Consider the following 21187-nt stretch of genomic DNA (forward strand, 5'->3'; position numbering starts at 1 on the left):
AGAAGTAGCTCACAATCATGGGACTGGTGAGATAGTTTAATAGGCTGAGCAAATTTTTTGCAGGAGGCCTGGGATCAAACACTAGCCCAGAATGTTCCCTCTAATCTCCATCAGGAATGACTCCCAAGCCCCTTAGGACCACCAGAGGTTACCCCAAAGCAAACAACAACAACAACAACAAAAAACCTTTGCAATCCAGTCAGCATACCAGCATTAGATATTATGTACAGAAGGAAAAATAGCTACATGCTCTTCAGATAACTCCATTTCTTTTCAAGCTCCTATTAATGCGCTTTCAAAAGACTCTTGAATGCTGGTTTTTTTTTTTTCATTTTAATTTTCTTTCATTGGTAAATGGTTGCTTGGGGGCAGAGAGATAGTATGGCAATTAATTGTCTTGCATGGTGCCAACCAATGTATGACACCCAATATGGGTCCCCTGAACACTACCAGGAGTCAGGAGTAAGCCCTGAGCACTATCAGGTATGCCTGCCCCCCCCACACACACAAATGAAGAAGGTTGAGCATATTGCACAGAATACACCTGCCTTCTTCCAGAAAAAGATTGTGCTGCTGTCTGTGCTGCTAAACATAGGCCTGTGCCCAGGAGTGGCCAACAGAGTGGACTCCTCTTATTCAATAGAACCCTACAGGCATGTCTCTTCTGGATCCAGTTTAGTCAATTTAACTTGGGGCTATTAGTGGTCATCAGGGTCATTATCACCCAAAAAACAAGGTTTACGGATTCTGGAAAGCTACAAGTTGTACTTAGGTTTAGATTCACCACAAAATTAATATTGGCTTTAATGTACCATGGCTTGTATGTCAGAGTCATTAGATCTATAACTGAAAATGCTACATAAGCACTGCTTTGTACCAATTCCAAACAACTCAGAAAGATAGTATCAGGATTTCCACAAACACATGTTAAGTTACTCAGCCCTAAGTCCGTCTGAGTCTTTATTGTGGAAAAAGGATGTTTAGCACACCTGCAGTGCTCGGGCACTGCTGCTGGTTCTGTGTTTAGAGATCATTCCCAGTAGCAGTTTGAGAATGAGTGCTGGGAAACAAACAATATTGGTTGCATACAAACAAGTGCCATACATGGTGGCAAAGAGAGAAATTACTCAGGATAAAATCCAGGTGACTTCAGAATGGAGATCTAATTTTCTGGAGCTTTCCATGACAACCTAGAAACTCCATGTGACAAATGTTGAATGTAGAGAGCAGCATCTCATTACAGCATTAAAGGTGTCATTCAGAATTGTCTTCTCCTACCTCTTTCTTTTGTTTGACTAAAGGCCCCCCAAGCTATGCCCAGATACCAGATATAGTCAGGAAGTCACCCAAGATTTGGAGCATGGTCACTAGGCAAAAAAAAAAAAATCCCAACATATTGTCTTTTTGTTCCCATCCCTACTGTGTTTCTGGAACTTTCCTTAGACTTTCTTTTATTCTATACATTTGATTGTTTTGGTTTTGGATCATACCTTGATGCTTAGGACTTACTCCTGGCTCTGTGCTCAGGAGTCACTCCTGGCGATGCTCAGGGGGCTTCCCTGCACAAGACAAGCACTCTATTCTGTACACTTGATTCTCCACTGGATACGCTCTGTTTTCCCCATAGGGTGTCGTCTACCCACTAGAAGACCTCTCTGACCCGCCCTTCTCCCCGGCTCCCCTGGTGCTCCCGGAACGCACTGATTCGATGCTCTACATCGCAATCTCAGAGTATTTCCTGAAGTCAGCATCCTTTGCTCACTTTGTGGCAGGGGCCTTCAATGTCACCCTGTCCACGGAAGAGGTGAGAGTTTATGGATGGGGAGCAGCCAGCATGGCATTTAATCTTACTGGAAGAATCTCATGGTAAGCTGTTATCCATCAGCGTTTCCATCCCTGGGCCCTTCTAGACTCATCCACTGAGAAAAACCATGAACAAAATGAGTTGTGGAGTTTGGGAACTTTGCTGGGATTAACTGAGGAGATGTTGGGTTTTCCATTCTAATTATTTCATTTTTTATGGCACTGGCCACTGTTCCCACCTAATTTTAAATACTACTGGAAGCATGGATGAGACTCCGGGATCAAGTATATTGCTCACATGAGCAACACCAGTGTTCCATCTTAGCACTGCAAAAGAAAATAGGGGGCAAGGGGCGGTTCCAAGACATCCCACACATACATGTACACAACATCACCTGCCTTTTGCAATAACTTACATTTGCTTCTCTGGGACAGAGTTATACCTCTGGCAGTAAATAAAGTTTGTTTCATAGGATTCATAGGAACATTCATTCCATAATGTTCATAGGAGAACATTAAGGGATCCAATATAAGCAGAGAGATTAATGCCTAGCCAGAGAAAGTCCTCTCTCTGTGTTTCTTAATATCATGGCTATTATTATCCCCTGCCTTATATATCTTAAAAGTTCCTCCTGTTAGTACTTGTATCTGATTTATCTACAACGACCAATAATAAAACAGATGCTCATTAAGGACCTTTGCCCACCCATTCCTTTCTAATGGACTTGCTCTCCCCAGTCAATCAACAGGTTTTATTGAGCATCCCTGATGGATCTTTTTATTCTACACATTATAATTATAACTTGACAAGTAGAGATCAATCTTAAGTTCCAAATTCTAAGTGCCACTATGCCCTGCCTAGAATCAGATGCTCTGACTTCACATGTAGAGGTATATATGTAAAGGTATATTAACCCAGCACCCCTGGGCCTCAGTCATCTCTGAAAATGGAGGTCAACACCTTTTGACTTATTATCAAAGACTGGAACATGTCCACACTTGGTTTATACTGAAGGCAAGGCAAGTTCTTTACCTTCTGGGACTCTTGTTCCGAGGCTTTAGCCATACAGATAATAAGTCACCTTCAAAAACGAACATTTACTCATACAACCATTTCTTGAGTCCTGAAACTCACAGAGAGGCTTGGTTTTACAGGGGAAAAAATAGCTCAAATTAAAAAAAAAAATGTTGGCAGTAACATGATGGTCTCGTTATTGCAGATTTCCAAGCACTTTGTCCAGAACTCTCCAGGCCTTGCCAACATGCTCTCCTGGGTGAGTTTAACAGGTCTGGGTATGGAAGTGGGTGGCTGGGTAGGAGGATGAAACTTCTTGATAAAGGATTTTGTTTCATGGCAATCCCTTCTAGGAGGACTTATGGGGTCTTTTATTTCTTTCTGAGCCCACATTTCCATTCTGAATGTTATTTTTTCCTTTTAGTTAAAAACATCCACAAATAGTTATTAAACAAGTTTAATAAAAAGCTTGTAAGTTCACCAACTAAATCTTTTGTCCTTCTATAAAAATACCACCATATTACAAATAATGAGCTTGGGCCAGACAGAGAGAAATAGAGAAAATACTGCTGGCAGGGTGCTTACCTTGCACGCAGCAGACCCAGGTTTAAATTCCAGCATCCCACGTGGTCTCTGAGCCCTGCCAGAATTGATACCTAAGCACAGAACCAAGAGTAAAGTCTGAACATTGCTGAGTGTGGCAAAAAACAAAGAGCTTACTGGGAAATGCAGGAGGAGCAGCATTTATTAAAGACACCCTCCTGATTTCAAAGTAAATATGGCTTCCTGCCTACAGCGTCATGAATTTTGTGCACAGCAAAAGAAAGGTTTGAGTACAGTATTAGGGTCCAGAGTCAAAGAATGAGACCACATTGTTGCAATTCATCACACAATTGAAATAAAGGAAAGGAAAGCTTTATTCTTTTTACCAATAAGCTACGAACTGAAAGAGGCAATTCTGAAGGAGATGACTTCCCCTGGAGGTCACAAGTCAGGTTATATATGGCTATAAGCATAAAGTCTTGACCTTCAAATTTATTGGTTGCTGCCCAGGGTGTTTCTTGGGTGTTTCATATTGTACTTTTTGGCTAGTATCTAGGTGGTATCTGGTGGTTATATAGGTCTTGAGGTCTGCGTCATTATTACTGGAATAGAAACTTAGCCTTTAAATGGAACTTAGCCTTGTTAGCCTTAAATGAATTTAACTTTAAGTTAACAAAATGGTCAGGCTTCACATTTCTGCCTCTTCTCTTGGACCTGAGCCATATCTTTAACTCTCCTTAAGAATCCTCCATCCCTGTCCCTATATATTGGCACATACTGGGACCTTAGCACAATCATCTTAACTGCACTTAAGTGAGCCTGAACAAAGTGGATAAGGAGATCTGTGGAACATAGTCAGAAACCTCAAAGAAGTCACATAAGTCAAAGTTTAGGAGAGGAATCCCCAGGGTGACAGTTTGACCACAAACTTTTCATCCCCATTCTGAGTAGAGTCCAAGTATAGCCCACAAGTAAATGGGAGTATTGATTCCAGTTAGTCATCCAGTTGTCAGTAGGAGCATCAGGACAAAGGGCATTCTGCTCTGCTTCTGGGACCTTCTTTAGCTGGATCTGCAGGGGGTCCTTCTCAGGGTCCTTCTCACCTGGGTGGGTAAGTAACAAGATGATTCCTGTGTCTTCTGTGACACAGAATATCTTTGGGGTGGGAGAGAAAAATAACATAGAGACCTAGAATCCAATTTCCTGGAGAGACAGGCTGTGAGGGTTGATTCCCTCCCTGCTCTGGGTTCTGACAGAAATGTCTCCACACTGGGGCTAATTCTTTTACCCTTAACATTACCAAGCGAGCCACAATCTTGCTCCTTTTTTCAACCCAGCCTCTTTAAGTGTTAGTGTCCAGTTCGTTCTTTCCACTTGCCCCAAATTTGAGATAGACAGGTACAGTGTAATTTCCAATTGATGTCAATGACCTTAGCTGGTTTAACTTCCATGGCCCCTCTTGCCCTTATTTCCTGACCAAGCCTTGTTAGCCTTAAATGGAAACTTTAGGTGGACAAAATGGAATCCTTTCTGTTCCAGGTTCACAAACAGAAAGATGTCTGTTGCAGTATGGCCTGCAATTGGCTTCAGGAAACAGGCTCTTCTTGGCCCAGACCAGCCAGATCTGAACCACAGTCATCCAATGTGGAAGCATGGAAACTTATTTGTTGGATTTGATTTGAGGGCCACACACATGGTGCTGAGGCTATTCTCAGCTTGGCACTCAAAGTCTCTCCAGAGATACTCTAGAGACCATTCAGTCCTGGGGAAACAAGCTGGAGTTTCCAGTTTAACATAGTTCTCCAGTTCTGTGAGCTTCCTTCCCAAGCACCTTGGGGAAATGATTTGGCCTTTTACAATCGATTTCTTCTGTAGTGAAATTGATATCCCACTAGAACTTGCCTCTCAGGATCTAATGGAGATTGAAAAAGATCATACAGAAAGCCTTAATACTGGTGCTATGAAGAAAGCTGTTCAAAGTATGTCAGCTATCATAATCTGGATTTTGTTCTTGCTTTTTGTTTTATTATTGTTATTTTCTATTCATCTGCATGATGTAAAATTTAACATGTAGACCCAGCAGGTACCGCCAATGACTTGTATCTTAATGAACACAAACTACAGTGCTGGCATCAGCCTGTGTATCCCTACAGGCACCCCCAATTTTGAGTTCCTCTGACCAACTCCTAAACTCCTAATCTGTGTTTCTTTCCCCAAATGTGACAGATTGCTGAGGGCTATATCTTGGCTCAGCCCTTCATGGTGCGAATTATGGCCACGGAGCCTCCAAATGTCCATCTGTTACCGGGCAACTTCACCCTGGACATCCCGGCTTCCATCTGACTAATCACCAAGACTGAGAATCAACCACTGAAAACATTGTCTCCATGGACTTTGTAAGTCTACAAGGCAGGCTTGTTTCATGCTGGATGCCGCCAATGTTTGGGCAGAAGGGAGGGACATGCCCATAGGGACTGAAACTGGGCTTGGGAACAGCTAGTAGGTTGGTGCTCGTTCCTTCATATAGTCCAAGAGCCAGCCACCCTTTTTGCATCATCGTGTGTGACCTCAGTTTCTTTACAATAAGTCCATCAATAATTCAGACTTAATCAAGGCCAAATGTATTCAATAAAAGAAGGACTATATTACACACACAAACTCACATATCCACATTGGATATGATAAAGATGGGGAGCAAATGGGAAATGATAAGAAATGAGTTCCTCATAAAAAGAGCTTAGTCATTTACCTACCTACCTCTCTACCTAAATAAAAGATTTTTTAGGCTTTTTCCCCCTTTCAGTAAATCTGGTAGTTTGAGGGAAGGATATCTCTACTATTGTAAACAATTGTTTGTGGCCAATAGAAGGAATTAGCTCCTTATTAGGTAAAGATGTTTTTGTGGTTCACAGGTTGCCAGCACCAGCGTGGGCCTCGTTATCTTGGGACAAAAACTGATCTGCTCCTTATCTCTGAACAGGTAAGGCTCACTGAATGCATTATTGGAAACTATAGTAACGAAAACTGGAGAGATAAATCAGGTGGGCACATTCCTTATACATAGTCAGCCCCAAATTGATCCCAGGACCACCTATATTATTCCTTAAGCCCTGCCACAGTGTTAAAACAGTTGTATAAGATGCTTGTCTTGCATATAGCCAACCTGGCATCCCATATGTTCCACTGAGTTCCCCCAAGAGTGATCCCTGAGCACAGAGCAGGAGTAACCCCTGAGACTGACGGCTATGGATAGATAAATAGATGATAGATGAAAAAGGAAGAAGAAGAAAGAAAGAAAGAATGAAAAAGAAAGAAAGAAAAAGAAGAAAGAAAAAGAAAAGAAAGAAGAAAGAAAGAAAAAAAAGAAAGAAAGAAAGAAAGAAAAGAAAGAAAGAAAGAAAGAAAGAAGAAAGAAAGAAAGAAAGAAAGAAAAAAGAAAAAAGAAAGAAAAAGAAAAGAAAGAAGAAAGAAAGAAAGATAAGAAAGAAAGAAAGAAAGAAGAAAGAAAGAAAGAAGAAAGAAAGAAAGAAAGAAAGATAGAAAGATGAAAGAAAGAAAAAGAAAGAAAGAAAGAAGAGAAGAAAGAAAAGAAAGAAAGAAAGAAAGGAAAGAGAAGAAAGAAGAAAAGAAAGAAAGAAAAGAAAGAAAGAGAGAGAGAGAGAGAGAAAGAGAGAAAGAGAGAAAGAAAGGAGAGAGAGAAGAAAAGGAAGGAAGGGAGAGAGAGAAAGAAAGAAAAAAAGGAAGGAAGGAAGGAAGGAAGGGAGAGAAAGAAAGAAAAAGAAGAAAGAAAGAAAGAAAAAAGAAAGAGAAGAAAGAAGAAAAAGAGAAAGATATAAGAAAGAAAGTAGAAGAGAAAAGAAAGATAAAGAAAAGAAGAAAGAAAGAAAGGAAAGAAAGAAAGAAAAAGAAAGAAAGAAAAAGAAAGAAAGAAAGAAAGAAAGAAGAAAAGAGAGAAAGAGAGAAATAGGGGAAAGATGAGAAAGAGGATAGAAAGAGAAAAAGGAAAGAAAGAAAGAGAAAGAAAGAGAGGAGAAAGAGAAGAAAATGGAAAGAAGAGAGAGAGAGGGAAAGAGAGAAAGAAAAAAAAGAAGAAAAAAAAGAAAGAGAGAATGAGAAAAAGAAAGAAAGAAAGAAAGAAAGAGAGAGGAAAGAAAAAAGAAAGAAAGAGAAAGAGAAGAAAGAAGAAGATGAGAGAGAGAGAGAAAGAAAGAGGAGAAAGGGAGAGAAAGAGAGAAAGAAAAGAAAGAGATAGAGAGAAGAAGGAAAGAAAGAGAGAAAAGAAAGAGAGAAGAAAGAAAGAAAGAAGAGAGAGAAAGAAAAGAAAGAGAAAGAAAAAGAAAGAAAAAAAGAAAGAAAAAGAAAGAGAAAGAAAGAGAGTAAGAGAGAAAGAAAGAAAGAAGAAAAGAAAGAAAAAGAAAGAAAAGAAAAAGAAGAAAGAAAGAAAGAAAAAAAGAAAAGAAAAGAAAAGAAAGAAAAGAAAGAAAGAAAAGAAAGAAAGAAGAGAGAGAAAGAGAGAGAGAAAGAAGAGAAAGAAGAAAGAAGAGAAAGAAGAAAGAAAGAAAAGAAAAAGAAAGAAAGAAAGAGAAAGAAAGAAAGAAAGAAAAGAGATAAAGAAAAGAAAAGAAAGAAAGAAAGAAAGAAAGAAAAGAAAAGAAAGAGAAAAAAGAAAGAAAGAAAGAAAGAGAGAAAGAGAGAAAGAGAAGAAAGAGAGAAAGAACGAGAGAAAAGAAAGAAAGAAAGAGAGAGAGAGAAAAAGGAAGAAAGAAACAGAGAAAAAGAAAGAAAGAAAGAAACAGAAATAGAAACAGACAAAAAGAAAGAAAGAAAGAGAGAAAGAAAGAAAGAGAAGAAGAAAAAGAGAAAGAAAGAGAGAAAGAGAGAGAAGAAAGAAGAAAGAGAGAAAGAAAGAAAGAGATAGAGAGAAAGAAGGAAAGAAACAGAGAGAAAAGAAAGAGAGATAGAAAGAAAGAGAGAGAGAAAGAAAAAGAAAGAGAAAGAAAGAAAGAAAAAAGAAAGAAAAGAAAGAGAAAGAAAGAGAGTAAGAGAGAAAGAGAAAGAAGAAGAAGAAGAAAGAAAGAAAGAAAGAGAAGAAAAGAAAGAAAGAAAGAAAGAAAGAAGAAAGAAAGAAAGAAAGAAAGAAGAAAGAAAGAAAGAAAGAGAAAGAAGAAAGAAGAAAGAGAGAAGAAGAGAAAGAAGAAAGAAGAGAAAGAGAGAGAGAGAGAAAGAGAAAGAAAGAAAGAAAGAAAGAAGAAAAGAAGAAAGAAAGAAAGAAGGAAAGAAGAAAAGAAAGAAGAGAAAGATAAGAAAGAAAAGAAAGAAAGAAGAAAGAAAGAAAAAGAAGAAAGAAAGAGAAAGAAAGAAAGAAAGAAAAGAATAAGAAGAGATGAAAGAAAGAAAGAAAGAAAGAAAGAAAGAAGAGAGAGATAGAAAGAAAAAGAGAAAGAATAAGAAAGAAGAGAGAGAGAGAGAGAGAGAGAGAGAGAGAGAGAGAGAGAGAGAGAGAAACCCAGAGGAGCTGCCTACAAGCTGAAGGGTTCATCAGATCACCACCTCCCATTCTCCTCACAACTTTGGCACAGAAACATTTCCCAATGGGGTCTTCTGCAGAGAAACCCCCAGTGGAAACCAAATCTGGAGAGGTTGTTTTTTGAGCAGGTCCACAAGGCCAGGCTCAGGCACACTGCCCTCCCCACCCTCTTGGAGCCAATGAGACATGGGGGTGACCCCTCAGAAGCTAAAAGATCCCCCCAATAACTTCTTTCTCTTCTTTCAGACTTATGGAGGGAGGTAAGGATATGGAAACATGGAGTCACTTTCCTAACTAGAAGGGGTCCCACATTTCATTCCCTGAGACCTTCCCCTGATCCACAGTCTATCCATAGCCAGGGCAGCCCAAGCACATCCCAAGGGTCCTGCCTTCTAAACAAGCCCATCAACTTACTCATAACTCCCTTGACCAGGCTCATTCTCCAATTGACCCCAATTCCAACAGCCACTGCCCCCACCATTCCCTGTGACTGCTTGTTTCTGCCTGTGTCCATGCAGAAAGGCTGTCTCTGTTTCTGCTCATTATCCTGGACACACACAACAGCCCTATATTTTGGGCCTTCCAGATCCAGGGCTAGTGGGAGACTAGGGATGGTGCTGGATGCTGAGAAGCAGTTTGGCTGTCAAAGGGAAATTTACACCCTCTGCCAGTCATTCCTCCAGTCTTACACATGTGCACACACCTAGCCCACTCAGATTTCCATTTCTGTGTGGCATGTCTACCCGTAGGGGGGCCCCAGAATGTGAGCTGCCTTCACTGTCTGCTCTACACATGACCCCTTTTACAAAGGAACTTCCTCACAGCCCTGCTCATCCTGCAGCAGAAAGGGAGCTCCTGGGAATCCTCTAGAGAGGCCCATCCTTTCTCCCTAGGGTAGATGGGGGGTTCAGGTAAAAGAAAAACTCCCATCATCCTTTAAAATTTTTCAATGATTCTGTCATTGGGGTAAATAGAGAAATGCCAGTGTTCCCAGAGATACAGCCCTCTTCCCACCCTCTGCCTTGGCAGCATTCTGTCCTTCATCTTCTCTTCATCACTGAGGCTTCAGCACTCGAACCCCTTCCACCTAGGTCCCCAACTTGGCTCTTTTCCTTCCTACTCTTCTATTCTAGATCAGCTCAAAGATGTATTTCCCTTTAGGAGGGCCTTCCCACACCTTCCACATTCCATCAGATCTTTCGCTTCTGCTTCCACTCACTCATTTTCCTCCAAGCATCCTCTCAGTCTGTAATTAAGCCTGGATCCGTGGGATTCTTTGATGAATATCTACCTACCAACCTTGTTAAGCTATAGGATTTATGAGAGCATGATTGAGTCTGGGCTAACTCAAAATTGAGTCCCCAGAACCAGAGAAATAGTACAGCAAGTAGGGGACTTGCCTTGCACATATCCAACCATCATACAATACCCAGCATCTTATATGGTCCCCTGGGCCCCTTCAGTAAACTCTGAGCATAGAGCCACCAGGTATGGCCTACAAACAAAAACCAAAATGGTACCTGTTTTAGTACTGGAGATCACATATCCTGGTGTTTGTATATCATCTGTGGGATGAATGAATGAATGAATATTAACTGCCTAAATTACCATATGCTCAATCCTGGGCATGCACAAATAATATTGGATCTCAGTGGGTGTGGTGAACCTTGGAAAGATTGAAAGAGGCAGTATAAATAGTTCAAGATAGCCATGTGGGCACAGCCCTGAAGATGTTTGATGCACAAAAGGAATTTTCTCTGGGAAAAGTCAAATTGAAGCCAAAAAGCCAAATTTTGCTCTTAAGAAATTCATAGGGGCCAGAGAGATAGTACAGCAGGTAAGGTGCTTGGCTTGCATGCAGCTAACCTGGGTTTGATCCCCAGCACCTCAAAAGATCCCCCTGAACTATGCCAGGAGTTATCACTGAGCATGGAACCAGGTGTAATCCCTGAGCACCAAGTCATGTGGACCAAAAAACAAACCTAAGGACATTTTATCCAAATTTAGCTGATCCACAGTGGTGGATTTGAACTTTATTGAAGAAAACAATGACATCTGGTCACTAAATTTGGCCATAAAGGCCAGGATGTTGATTACATTTCTGGAGTCTGCTTCAAGGTTGTCAAAGCATCTGATGTCATTTTTTGTTATTTTACACAAAGTCAAGATCATAGTTTTGATGGCAAAAAGAAAGTAAAAAATGTTCATATGCAAGTATTTATATGCATGTGTGTATTGTATATATAACTATATATAACTATATATTACTATATATAGTAACTTCTTGGAATAGTTTGAATAAATCTAAAGTCTAGTGGAGTACAAGAGGTCTAAGACCTGAACTTGGGTGCCACCTAGTGACGTATGAGTTGAGTTATACGTTTCTGAGTTGAGTTGAGCTGTACATTTTTTAGTTGACTTGAGCTGAACATTTTTGCCTTCCAGGTCAGGAAATCTATGCTGTTTCCACCCATCTCTCTTCAGTGTCACTTATGAACAGTGTGTTGGGGTGGGCAGAAAATTAGGAAGATAAATAAGAGAATCTTTCTAAAATATAGTGTGGTTCGTGAGAATTCCCAGGAGAATTCACTCAGCTCATGCAATCAGGACTGCTGAAAGGAAAGTCAGGGCTGAGGTTTAAAGCACTAAAGTTTAAAGGATTAGAAAGTGTAAGGTGTAAATGGTGCTGGATGGCACCACATGGTCCCCTGAACATCACAGGGAAAAGCTCCTGAGCATTGTGGTGTAGTCTGAAAACCAGAGGGGAAAAAGGAACTTTATTGGTATGTTCCCCCACCTTTATGTAGGCCAACTTTCCAATTTCGGGGCTTAGGTCTTCCCTGGCTGTGCTCAGGGTTTACTCCTGACTCTGTGCTCAGGGATCACTCCTCTGTTGCTTGGGACACCATATGCAGTTCCAAGAATCAAACTGGGGCCCACTGTGAGCAAAGCAAGCACCTTAGCCCCTTGAACTATTCTCTGGCCAGTTATTTATTGTTTAAAAATCCCTTTTCTGGTACTAAAGATACAGACAATATAGCACGTAAGATACTTGCTTTGCACATGGCCCACTCAGATTTCACCATTGACACAGCACATAGTTCTGTTGCCCACCAGAAGTGATCCCTGAATATAGGCAAGTATCCCTGAGCACTGCACAATGTGACCCCAGCCCCAACACCACAAAAAAAAATGAATAAGCTTTTAGACCAGCTCGGTGTAGAAAATTAAAAAAAAGGGGCTGGAGAGATAGATGGAGGTAAAGCGTTTGCCTTTCATACAAGAGGTCATCGGTTCGAATCCCAGCGTCCCATATGGTCCCCTGTGCCTGCCAGGAGCAATTTCTGAGCATGGAGCCAGGAGTAACCCCTGAGCACTGCCGGGTGTGACCCAAAAACCACAAAAAAAAAAAAAAAAAAACCAGAAAAATCCCTTTTCTTTTTTGACCTTCTACTCAGATGTTTATTTCCTTTATGCAACATCTCTCTTACAGCACAGAACCAAGAGTAAGCCCTGAGCATAGTTGGCCCCCAATAAAAATAAATTTAAAAGATGTTAAATATATATTATATATCTTTAAACTCCCTTTAACCATTTCTTTTCTGCCTTTGCCTTTGTTTCAGATTCCGCCTTGTTTTGCCAGAGACCAATCGCAACAATATTGAGGTAGGAGCTCCCATTCCAGAATGGATGTTGAATGACTCTAGAAACATAGGTTCTTTCAGGAGGAAAGATTATCTGTTTGATTTTGAACGGTGAGGAGGTTGCTCCTCAGTAGTGCTCAGGGACCAGGGTCCATCCCGCAACACTCAGAACAACTGTTCAGGCATGACATATTAGTGCTTGGGTCCAATCGTTCACAGGCACAGAAAAGCTGGACCACAAGGGATCTCTGGGACCACATTTCATGACACTTAGGGGATGCCTGCAATACTCACACAGGTGCTGAGCATGAGGCACCAGGAATCAAACTTGGGGCCTTACACTCCAGCCTTTTAAAATACTTCCTAGGTCCCATGAATACAGGAGGGAGTTCTCTATTTTAAGTTTGTAAAGCAACGTAATGACTAGAGCTATTCATGATTGGATTTTAGGCATATAATGTCCTAATATTAATCTCATCATCAGTGTCAACTTTCCTCAGCCACCACCTCCAGTTTGTTCCCCATGCCTTAGCTGTCTCTATGGCAGGCATTTTTTTTTTTACATTTTAGATCTACGATGATCTACAATATTGTTACCAATGGGGTTTCATGCCTGGCACATTCCAGTTCCATCATCTCCCAGGGTGACCACCTCCCTCCACTGTCATTTCAGTGTCCTCTTCCCCTTCCTAATCACCCTGTTCCTTCCCTTTGTGCAACACCAGATGTGGCATAAAAACAAACAAACAATAAATAAATAAATACAATAAAATGCATAAACTCCCAAAGGACAAGGCCATATGTATTTATTAGGTCAAGATTATATTTGCTCTTTAAAGAATTTTTCCATTTTTAGAATCATGTCAGGCTGGTTGTAGGAGTACCATTTGGGGGTTGGGGGAGACCAACCTAGTGATCTCCTGGCTGCAGAAAAACAGCCCAACTTGTGACTTGGAAACTTTCCTGTTTCAGACCAGCTCATAGATCCTCAATGGAGTGGGTTGTAACAGAGCTTCTTTCTTTAAACTTACTATTGGGTGATCACACTCAGATGTTCTCATAGGTTACTCCAAGTGCTTGGAAATCAAAGCAAAATATCCTGTACACAAAGCATGTGCTCCAGCTCATTGAGTCATCTCTCTGGTCCATACATAGCAGGGCTTCTTAGACGCCAACCCACGATCCCTTATTGCCCAAAAATGGGACATGAGTGAACACTGCTAGGCAATTCCTCAGATTCAGGATATATTTGAGTTTGAATTAATTTTTGGTCAGAGGCACTCAGAAATGTTTTACTATTGCTGAATCTTTCATAACCATACATTTAGTCATGTAACCACCTAATAGATGAATGGCCCCTAGTTTCAGAAGCTGGGGCCTAGATCAGTGGATCCCAACTGGTTTCCATCGTGCCAGCTGCCTCCCAGGGACATTGGATGATGTCTGATAATATTTCTGGAGACAACCTAAAGAGTAGGGGAATGCTGTAGACATTCTGTAGGTAGACTAAAAGCACAATTAAACACCCCACAGTGCAAGGGACAGCGCCCAGCAACAAAGAGCCTTCTGTCCCCAAAGGTCAATTGTGTGCATATGTGAGCGAGAATTATGAAAGTGTGTCTGAATGTGGGTATGTATATGTAAGTATGTATACATAAATGTATATGTGTGTGAGAATATCTGAGGTGTGTGAGGTTATTGTGTGAGTGGAAGTGTATGTGAAAGTGTGATAGTGTGTGTGACTGAGAAGATATATGTGAGCATTATGGGATGTATATATATGTAAGAATTTGACAGTGTGTGAATATATGAGGGTATGTGTGAGCGTATGGGAGTATATAAGTGAGAATATGAGTGTGTGAGAGCATTATGTAAATAATGTATATAAGTATATACACTATACATAATGTATATAAGTGGTATAAAAGTGTGTATATATGAGTGTGAGGGTATAATATGAGTGTATATGTATTAATAAACACATAAAAGTTGTGTGCTGGGCTGAAGCAATATCACCATGAATAGGGCATTTGCCTTGCATGCAGTCAACTGGATTCAATCTCCACATCCCAAGTGGTCTTCCAAACCATCCTCAGGAGTAATTTCTAAGCACAGAGCCAGGAGTAACCCCTGAGCACCACCAAGTATGACCCTAAAACAAAGCAAAACAAAAATTGTATGTGCAAAAGTTTCTAGGGAAACAAAAGAACTAGAGTAGGCAACAGGCCATGAATATGAGGATGGAGCCAGATATAGACTCTGAGCATCACCAAGCATGATGAACACAGAGCCAGGAGGAGTAGCCCTTGAGGTGCTGCTCAGCCCCACAATCCCTGCAAAATAAAAGCAGTACAAGGGTTGGGGATACCACTCCAAGGGTTGGAGCACATACTCCATAGTCAGGGCGCAATCCCTGGCACCACAGGGATTTCCCCACCAGCCCTACTGAGAGATCCTTTGAGCACTGCCCCAGGAGTAGACACACACACACACACACACACACACACACACACACACACACACACACACACACACACACACACACATAGAGAAGACCAAAAAGATCTATGGATCAGGCTGGAGCAGTGGTGCAGGGCATTAAGGCATCTGCCTCGCCCATGCTAGCCTAGGACAGACCTCAGTTCGATCCCCGGGCGTCCCATATGGTCCCCCAAGCAGGGTCGATTTCTGAACTCATAGCCAGGAGTAACCCATCACCGAGTGTAGCCGAAAACAAAAACAAAACAAAACAAAAAAATATCACAGATCATCTTACTTGGCAAATGGCTCGGCTCTGAGGTTTGTTCCCAGCATGTGGTTCCCTCTGTACTGGTGTCACCACGATCCAGCAGAAGGTTGCAGTAATGTCGATCCTCCAAGAAGAGCCTCATGCATCCCCCATTGAAGAGCTTTCAGTGACCTGGGAGCTGAGCGTCAGTGAGGGAGAGAATCTCTAGCCTTGTCTGGAGAAGCATATCTGACCTGCCTGGTACTTACAAAAAGTGTTGGTTGGGCAACTGATTTTGTTCCCCTGTCCATTTTAGGTCTTGAGATTTGAGAATATTCTGTCTTCTATTCTCCACTTTGGCGTCTTCCCACTGGCCAATGGTAAGGAATTCTTCATGAACATGATGACTTTGGGCTTAGAGAGATGATTGGTGAGCTGAGTGCATGTTTGCATGCTGGAGGCCTGGGTTTGATCCCTGGCACTGCTTGGTTTCTGTGTATCACCAGACGTGACCTCCAAGCACCAAACTGAGACTAACCCCTGAGGACCACTGGAAGTAGTCCAAAAACCAAAAGTGAAAAAGGGAGGCATGGAGGAAGAAAGTAAAGAAGGGACTCTGATAATGGCATCAGGTTGGAAATTTGGGGGGGGGGGGTGGATTTTCTATCCTGTGCTTGTCCTCTAATAGTGATGAACATGGGCTAACACCAGAACGGAAAACTTCTGTACCATCAATAATAGGATTGCAAAGTTAGTTATTCTAGGCCTAAACCAAATTAGTTTTTAGAAAAATCCAGCAAGCCTGGCTTACTCTGGTTAAATTCAAAAGATTGAAATTATTTTCCTTAGAAAATAAAATGTCTCTGGTTTGAGAGATGATCTGTAAGTAGGCTACTTGCCTTTCATGTGGCCAACCTGTGTTTGACCACCACATATGGTCTCTGGCTCCCTGCGAGATGTGATCTCTGAGTTTAGAGACTGGATAAGTCCTGAGCACAGGTTGGGTGTGACCCAAGAATCAATCAATAAATAGATATACTTATTTTAAAAAGGAAAAATACTTTTTTGTAGACCATAAAAGTGGTAAAGCAAGTGATTCTTCATGTATGGGTTCAATCCATAGCATCCTCCCACCTCAAATTTAATTTTGTTTTTGTTTTGGGGCAGTACCTAATGGCATTCACCAACCAGGTCAACCCAGCCAAGTGCAAGGCATATACCCTATCCTCTGGGTTCCAGCTCCTCAAATTAAAAAAATTTTTTTTTTGGTTTTTGGGTCACACCCGGCAGTGCTCAGGGGTTACTCCTGGCTCTATGCTCAGAAATTGCCTCTGGCAGGCTCAGGGGACCATACGGGATGCCGGGATTGGAACCACCAACCTTCTGCATGCAAGGCAAACATCTTACCTCCATGCTCTCTCTCCGGCCCCAAATTTAAATATTTTTATAGTAAAGACATAAATGTTCTCAGAAGCTACTCATCAAGGTATTTTTCAAATGTAAATTGGGTGTGTTACCAACAATTTTCTGTTATCTGAGTATGCATAATTGCATTACATTTTAATGAAGCAGGATTCATTAATTATTTCTCCTGAGAAGTGCCAGGGGACATATCAAAGAGAACATAGCACAAAACCAGGTGTAACTAACAGAAAAAGTATTAAAGCACAATCATATGTCTCTTAGGAGAAAATTTGCCAAGAATTATGTGCCTGTTGTCTAATCATTTTATAATTATCTCATTCTATATTTTAGCCAAGTTGCAGCAAGGACTACCCCTGCCCAACCCATACAATATCTCCCTGACCAGGTCAGAGATTGAAGTTCTTGAGGTAAGCATTTGACTTCGCTCAGGACTAATTCCTGAGCTCAGAGCCAGGAGTAACCCCTGAACATTGCCCAGTGTGGCCCAAAATCCAACCATTCTTTTAAAAATTAAAAAGTCAGAGTAAGGTCCAGAGAAGTTGTTCAGGGTGGTATTGGTTTGGTCCTGGGCCTGCCTATGGTCCCCTAAACACAGAGAAAAAATAGTCCTGAAGACTGATCTGGGATGAAGCGATAGCACAACAGGAAGTGTGTTTGCCTTGCCTGTGGCAGATCAGAGTTCAATCTTCAGCATCCCATATGGTCCCCTGAAGCCCACCAGGAGTGATTCCTGGGTGCAGAGCCAAGAGTAAAACCTGAACAGTGCCAGGTGTAGTTCAAAAATTAAAAGCCAAAAAAAAAATTATTGTTGGATTTTGGGGCTATACCTACAGTTCTCAGGGCTTTCTCCTGGCTTTGCAATCATCGTTCACTGCTGGCAAACTTGAGAGAACATATTGGGGTATCAAGAATCAAACCTGAATACACATATATAAGGTTAGCACCCTGTCTGCTGTACTTTCTGGCCCCTGGTCACTACCAATTTTTACCCAAATCCCCCTTCCCAAAAATCAGGCTAAGATAGATTCCCCCTTTGCAGTCAAACATTTCTCCACCCCACTGAGGAAGCATTGCAGGATGCTTTACTTTATTTGTTTTACCAGTCATCCTGTGAGGCTGGAATTCTATATGAGGAGACTAATGCTGACATGGAAGGAGTTTCATGTGGCTGGGGTCACATTGGTTCTTTTGATTCTGCCATAAACTTTGGCCCTTAAAGATACCCTGCTTTGGATTCCCAGATCCTTTATAAGCTGTATCCATTTTTTGTTTGTTTGTTTGTTTGTTTAGGACTATCCATGATGATGTTCAGGGCTTATTCATGACCTTATAATCAGGAATTACTCCTGATGATCAATAGGGTATTTTATGTGATGTCAGGAATGGAACCTGGATCAGTTTAATGCAATGCAAGTGCCTTAATTCCTGTTCTATCTCTCCATTCTGTTTCTATTATTAAAACAAACTTCAAGACACCTTTATTCACTTCCTTTGGGGGCACTTACCTTTCTAAAAAGGTAGCAGTAAAATTCTGAGAGATTCTCAAGTTCTATATTTTGCCCTCTCTCCCTTTTACAAGTTGCTTGAGTCACTGATACAGTGGCCTGTCTCAATGTCTAGGGATTGACTCTAGAGGGGTAGGGGAGAACAATCTTACTTGACCATGAAGCCATCTTTTCTTCACCCTTTAGAAAATCCAGATGGTCCATAGTGTGCCAGGCCCAGTTTGACATTATCTTATAATATTCTTTCAGGGTTTCATTTTAATTTCCACTGACCTGAAGTATGAAACGTCTGTAAAACAACAATCAAGTTTCTATGACTGGGAAGATCTACCTCTTATCCATGAGCTATGGAGGAAGAAACCAGTGCCCTGATGTTGTTTCAGAAGTCATTCCTGGAAGTAAAAGACTCTCTCTTCCAGCCACCACAATTAATGGTCAAGTCATTGTGAACCAAGGCAGCTGAAAGCAGAAGTGTTCTTTCTTCAGCCCTCAGGGATGTACAAAGAGAAATGCTGGGTTAAGTGCTACTTAGGTGGGGCTGGATGATTAAGTGGGTATTTGTGTTGAATGCATGTTATGTGTATGTGTTTGTAAAATTCTAGGGCCAAGTGCAAAGCTTGTACTTTTGCTCTTCAAGTACAGACTTGCATCAGTTGATGTCCATGAAGATCACTCAGTCCTCTTGGCTCCCTAGAGTGCCCCCATAAGTCCCTCTTGCTATTTTGAATTTCATGTTTTATATTTACTGACACTGTCCCCTATATTTAAATAAAATTGTTTTCTATCAATATCAACCTTTTTTTTAAATTTGTAGATTTTCCTATCCCTGTCTTTCATATCTATCTCTCTATAATAACAAGAAAGAAAGAAGAGAACTTAATGTTTTTAACATTACCCAAAGCTGAGGTGCTGCAGATTTCAAGACTTGATTTAAAAGTGAAGTAGTTTGGGGGTGGGAAATAGCGCAACGGGCTGGAACTTGCATGCCAGACAACAGATTCGAAGCCCTTCAAATTTGATCAATTGGGATTTATGATTTATACATCATGTTCAAGTGGGCTTCATTCCAGGTACACAAGGAAGGTTCAATATACACAAAGCAATTAATTCATAAAATGAAACACAAAATTATATACTCACACAGTAGACACACAGAGCTTTTAACAAGATTCAATATCCCTGAATGATTTTAAAATTCTCAACAAAATAAAGATAGAAGGTTCATACTAGGCCAGAGCGATAGCACGTTGGGTAAGGTATTTGACTTGCACATTGCTGACCCAGATTTGATCTATAGCATCCCATATGGTCCCACTAGCCTGCCAGGAGTAAACTCTGAGCGCAGATGAGTGTGGCTAGAAGCCAAAAAAAGAAAAAAAGAAAAGAAGAAGAAGAAAGCTCAAAGTTCAGGATAAGTTTCCTCTGAGATTTCCTGAGATCAGACATAAAAGGCAAGGAAGTCAACGTTCTCCATTTTTATTCAAATTAATTTTTCATGTTTACAGCACTGCCCGGTGGCCTTCCCAAATAAATTATTTTTTAATTTTGTTTAGTTGTTGGGAGGAGAGTGGGAGCAGATATGGGAGAAGGGGACCATAAAATGCCCCCCAACCTCAAATCCCAGCCCCCAGTAGTATATACTTCAGTGTCCAGTCCATTGCATTGTTCCTCCAAACTTGAAAAGGCTTTGGTTGAGCACCTAAAAAGGTATGTGCTTCATATGTGCTATTTTTCCCACAGTTTTTTTTTTTCTCTCCTGAAGACATCTTTCCCGGTTTCCCATCTACTGAGGATGAGAAAGTTCAACATTTCTCTGCATTAGAACAACTGACTCTAGTGCAGAATCAGTGCGTTTTGGAGTACTGAAAAGCACTTTTAAAATGAAGAAAAATTAGATCCTACTAACAAACAGATGTTTTTCCTATTAAAAACTCCCGGGGTGGGGGGGAATTATCCCAGAAACGAAACAACTATGAGGGAGTCTAAATCAACGTTTTTCAGCCACTGTGCCATGAGATATTGTCTGGTGTGCTGTGAAAAAAAATCCCAATTTCATCCGTCACATGTGGCTTCAGCTCACAAATAGACCAATCATCAGATTAGCCCATATTGAGGGTCCAGTACTGCAATACTACCTAATTTGCGGTCAAGAATATCCTGTAGTATAGGACTAAGGTCTTGTTTACTTGGGCTGTGACCTAAAGTTCATATGTGTTGGTACAATGTGAGGATTTGAAAGAACTGTCATTTCATTTTTATGATGGCTGTGGTGACAATGTCAAGCAAGTCTAGGCAATAACTAAAGATTCACAGTCATGAATGTCCAACAATAACTATGAAGAAAGCTTCCTTGCCTAGCTACTAAGTATTTTGCATGTATTGGGTACTGGCAACATCTGGATTGCCAAATTCAAGTTGCCCTGAGGAGCAGATATCTTTGTGTTCAAACAGGCCCAGGTTTTGCACTGAGCAAGTAAACAAAAATATGAACAATTATAAAATTTATAATATTAAATTGTATTAACAATTAATGCTAAATTATTAATCATATCATAATAATGAATTATTATTAAAAATATAATCATAAAGTAATTTCTTTGTGTTTATTTGTTCCTCTTCAAGAGAATTACTTTATATATAATACTTTATATATATATATATATATATAGCCAATATAGGCACAGAGTTAAATTTTTCTAACATTTGCTAAGGGTGGTGTGCCTCGTGTGCCTTTGCACACAAAGGTTGAAAAACACTCGTCTAAATGAATGGCAGGTAAAAGAAAAAAAAAAAAAAGAAGGGGGAGGAGAAAGGAAGTGGGCAAGAAGGAATTTTGACCCTCGGCGCTGGCCGTCGCCCCCCTTCCCGCTGTTTGAAGCGGCTAATGCGCCTGCGCGGGGAGTGCGGAAGTCGGGGTTTTGCTGTTGCTTTTAGTTGCGGCGCGGTACGTCGGCCTTTCTGCACAACGCTTCTTTCCTGCCTTGAGTTCTCGCCGCC

At 40.9% G+C, this 21187-nt stretch overlaps 1 protein-coding gene across 1 annotated transcript in view; it reads left to right on the forward strand.

Annotated features, from left to right (window-relative positions):
- BPIFC (BPI fold containing family C) overlaps window positions 1-18562 on the forward strand; it is a 40406-nt gene extending 21844 nt beyond the window's left edge. Inside the window, 9 exon segments of the mRNA XM_049783123.1 lie at window positions 1628-1804; window positions 3024-3077; window positions 5588-5738; window positions 5741-5757; window positions 6274-6341; window positions 12512-12554; window positions 15577-15640; window positions 17016-17092; window positions 18440-18562. Of these exon segments, the coding sequence (XP_049639080.1) occupies window positions 1628-1804; window positions 3024-3077; window positions 5588-5738; window positions 5741-5757; window positions 6274-6341; window positions 12512-12554; window positions 15577-15640; window positions 17016-17092; window positions 18440-18562 (774 nt within the window).
- The last annotated feature ends 2625 nt before the right edge of the window (window positions 18563-21187 follow it).

This window comes from Suncus etruscus, chromosome 11 (genome assembly GCF_024139225.1).
Source record: "Suncus etruscus isolate mSunEtr1 chromosome 11, mSunEtr1.pri.cur, whole genome shotgun sequence".
Classification (NCBI taxonomy): Eukaryota; Metazoa; Chordata; class Mammalia; order Eulipotyphla; family Soricidae; genus Suncus; species Suncus etruscus.